The following is a 3,803-nucleotide window of genomic DNA, read 5'->3' as shown; positions in this document are numbered from 1 at the left end:
AGCCCTGTGAGGGGCTCACAGGGCTGCGAGGGCCACAGGTTCTTTCGTTCAAGGTAACGGCTGTCTCCAAGACCAACGGTAGACCTGTCTAAAAGGTTGGGTTACTGTCTTATCTGAAGACTTGTCGAGTCTCCAGGTTATATGGCCGCGAAGATGATTTCTTGGCCCGTCCTGAGTGGCCCGTCCTGAGTGCCCCGTCCTGAGTGGCCCGTTCTGAGTGGCCCGTCCTGAGTGGTCTGTCCTGAGTGGCCCGTTCGGAGTGGTCTGTCCTGAGTGGCCCGTCCTGAGTGGCCCGTTCTGAGTGGTCAGTTCTGAGTGGCCCGTCCTGAGTGGCCCGTTCTGAGTGGCCCGTCCTGAGTGGCTCATCCTGAGTGGCCCGTTCTGAGTGGTCCGTTCTGAGTGGCCCGTCCTGAGTGGCCCGTTCTGAATGGCCCCGTCCTGAGTGGCCCGTCTTGAAGACTCAAGATGTTGTTGTTGTGTAAACTCTGCTGCTGGTGTACTTTGTCATATGGTAGTGGTTTACTTCTAGTGGTCGCTGGAAGAAGTTTACAAAGTGGTCACCGGAAGAGGTTCACAAAGTGGCAGTAGGATGTAATGAATAGAAGTTGGCACTCTTTAAGTGGTCACTACAGAGGTCGTCGGAAGCTTTACACCCAACTTTGCATGGTGATTACTGAAGGGTAGATGACCAACGTGGACGGATTCGGAGGTAGCGCAATTAATCCAGTTAAAATGGGATCGGGTCCCACTTAGCTTCAAATATGTTCAAAATGAACATTTCCCTGTGGGCTTCCAAGAGTAATGAAGCTGCCAGTCGCGAAGCGCAAGACCAAATACAGGGCGAAACCGCTTTATCTCTCAAGCAAAAACCCGGAAGTGACTTACAAGACCACAACACCTTCAGGAAACATATCACAGGACCATCACGAAGACTGTTAAGCCACGTGACCCCCCACACCACGTCAGACACGAGATTCTCATTCTCTCTCTCTCTCTCTCTCTCTCTCTCTCTCTCTCTCTCTCTCTCTCTCTCTCTCTCTCTCTCTCTCTCCAGGACGAGCCTGGCCTCAGGCCGGGCTTGGGGAGTAGAAGAACTCCTAGAACCTCATCAAGCAGGTCTCTCTCTCTCTCTCTCTCTCTCTCTCTCTCTCTCTCTCTCTCTCTCTCTCTCTCTCTCTCTCTCTCTCTCTCTCTCTCTCTCTCTCTCTCTCTCTCTCTCCAGGACGAGCCTGGCCTCAGGCCGGGCTTGGGGAGTAGAAGAACTCCTAGAACCTCATCAAGCAGGTATCTCTCTCTCTCTCTCTCTCTCTCTCTCTCTCTCTCTCTCTCTCTCTCTCTCTCTCTCTCTCTCTCTCTCTCTCTCTCTCTCTCTCTCTCTCTCTCTCTCTCCAAGGATGGTTGGGCGTAGGGTGGAGACGACGGCTGGTTAAGGGGGTCGGTTAACAGCCAATTAGAACAATAATTGGGGGGGGGGGTTAAGAAGCTTGTGATGTTCGAGAAAGTAAATAATGAGACTATATACCTCTCTCTCTCTCTCTCTCTCTCTCTCTCTCTCTCTCTCTCTCTCTCTCTCTCTCTCTCTCTCTCTCTCTCTCTCTCTCTCTCTCTCTCTCTCTCTCTCTCTGCAATGGAGGGGGGGGGGGAGACAGGCTTGTTACATTCTGAACGAAGGGTCGTATTACTGAACGAGGGGTCGTATTACTGAACGAGAGGGTCGTATTACTGAACGAGGGGGTCGTATTACATACTGAAGAAGGGTCGTATTACTGAATGAAGGGTCGTATTACTGAACGAGGGGGTCGTATTACTGAACGAGAGGGTCGTATTACTGAAAGAAGGGTCGTATTACTGAATGAGAGGGTCGTATTACTGAACGAGGGGGTCGTATTACTGAACGAGGGGGTCGTATTACTGAACGAGGGGGTCGTATTACTGAACGAAGGGTCGTATTACATAGTGAAGGAGGGGTCGTGTACAGCACCCAGGTGACCAGGTATTCTACACGCGTCGTTCACTGCTTCAGAAGGACATTATAACCGCACGTCTTGTAGCTGACGTGTCGTGCATGTCAGATGTGACATTTATAATTAAACAACTCTTTTCATTGATACCAACTCCGACCGACCCATGTTGGGCACGTACCCAACTGCAATTCCTGTTAAAAATTGTGTGAAGCTACCCCCAAACATCGTTCACTGTTTCAAGTGAATTCCACGTGTTGGCCATCCGTATAGGGTACAATTATTTCCTTACTTCACTGTTTTGCGTTTCCAGCTTCCACCTGTCTCTTGTTCTACTTTCTCTCAATATAGAGGCTGTCCTTATCCACCTGGTCTGTTCCTCAGCATCTGGTATGTAGTGATCATATCCCCCTCGTTTCATCTCTCCTCCAGTGTCGTGAAATCTCGTTCCCTTAGCCTGTCCTCATAACAATCTTGCTTTGATGAAGGTGTTCATCAAATTATCTTTTCAACACCTTGAGATGCCGGCCAGTTATGCCCCATATGTGTAGCGGGAGAGTGTTAAAAAGTCTTTGGGCCCTTGATGTTAAGACAGTTCTCTCTCATCGTACCTATTGCTTTTCAACGGGGCTATTTTGCACTTCCTGCCATGCCTCTTGTCTCAGGCATGGCAGGCATAGCAACAGGTGTGTGTGTGGTCTCCTGGGACCCGCCTCTCACCTGCTGTTTCAAGAAGACTTCAGTAATTAGGCGCCGGAACAATGCCTCCTCAGAGCTCCTCTGACGAAAGTAGCGTCATAAACTTAGCGTCTGTCGATAATTTCAAGAGTTTTTGAAATTCTAGCGAAGAGTGAGGGTGGCGGGTCGTCGCTTGGCGGGTGTTGTGTGTCGTAGTGAGCCCCGAGCCCGCCCGGCTCTCAGTCGCTAGGAACTGAAAACCTGCGGTGCTCTTTAGAGCCCGGGCTCTGTGGAGCACTCTGTGGGCGCTCTGTGGGCGCTCTGTGGGCGCTCTGTGGGCGCTCTGTGGGAGCTCTGTGGAAGCTCTGTGGGAGCTCTGTGGGAGCTCTGTGGGAGCTCTGTGGGCGCTCTGTGGAAGCTCTGTGGGAGCTCTGTGGGAGCTCTGTGGGCGCTCTGTGGGCTCACTGTGGGAGCTCTGTGGGAGCTCTGTGGGCGCTCTGTGGGCGCTCTGTGGGAGCTCTGTGGAAGCTCTGTGGGAGCTCTCATTGGTAGAGGTGTCTTCAGGGATCGAGACCTGGGTGCTGCTAGTGCTATAATTTAGCACGAATATTGGTACTGCCAATGCTGGTACTGCCAATGGTGGTACTGCCAATGGTGGTACTGCCAATGGTGGTACTACCAATGGTGGTACTACCAATGGTGGTACTGCCAATGGTGGTACTGCCAATGGTGGTACTGCCAATGGTGGTACTACCAATGTTGGTACTACCAATGGTGGTACTGCCAGAGTTGGTACTACCGGTGTTGGTACTGTGCCGGTGTTGGCGGGAGACAGATGGTTCGTGAAAGTGTTCATTAGGAGGCTGGTGTAGTTAAGGTCTAGGCTGGGAGTATTATGGAAATCATAGGGTTAAGACAGACATCTGCCGACGACGCCTAGGGGCGTCTCAGATGCTGACACTGACCAAAGGCAGCCCCCCCACCCCTTACACAACCCTGTCTCGAGCCGTCTGTCTGTCTGTCACCTTTTGACAGCCTGATCTGTCAGTCTGTTGGTTCTAGCCGCTTACAGCGTTGCTACGTAGGCACAACAGCCCGCCTGGTCTGCCACATAACTCTAAGGTTCATCAAATTCTCTCGTGAACTCATTGGTAATCAACCATG

General features: G+C 51.6%; 1 protein-coding gene across 1 annotated transcript; it reads right to left on the bottom strand.

The window, feature by feature from the left end:
- Positions 1-2,730: 2,730 nt before the first annotated feature.
- LOC138371183 (proline-rich protein 36-like) lies at positions 2,731-3,495 on the bottom strand. The gene has a single exon (XM_069336018.1). It carries the CDS (start codon positions 3,493-3,495, stop codon positions 2,731-2,733), a length of 765 nt encoding a protein of 254 aa, XP_069192119.1.
- Between the last annotated feature and the right edge of the window lie 308 nt (positions 3,496-3,803).

This window comes from Procambarus clarkii, chromosome 35, assembly GCF_040958095.1.
Source record: "Procambarus clarkii isolate CNS0578487 chromosome 35, FALCON_Pclarkii_2.0, whole genome shotgun sequence".
In the NCBI taxonomy this organism is placed as follows: Eukaryota; Metazoa; Arthropoda; class Malacostraca; order Decapoda; family Cambaridae; genus Procambarus; species Procambarus clarkii.
This window is presented reverse-complemented; position numbering and strand designations above follow the sequence as displayed.

Coding starts and splice junctions, on each gene's coding strand:
- LOC138371183 (XM_069336018.1), bottom strand. CDS start 3,495: ATGAACACTTTCACGAACCATCTGTCTCCCGCCAACACCGGCACAGTA.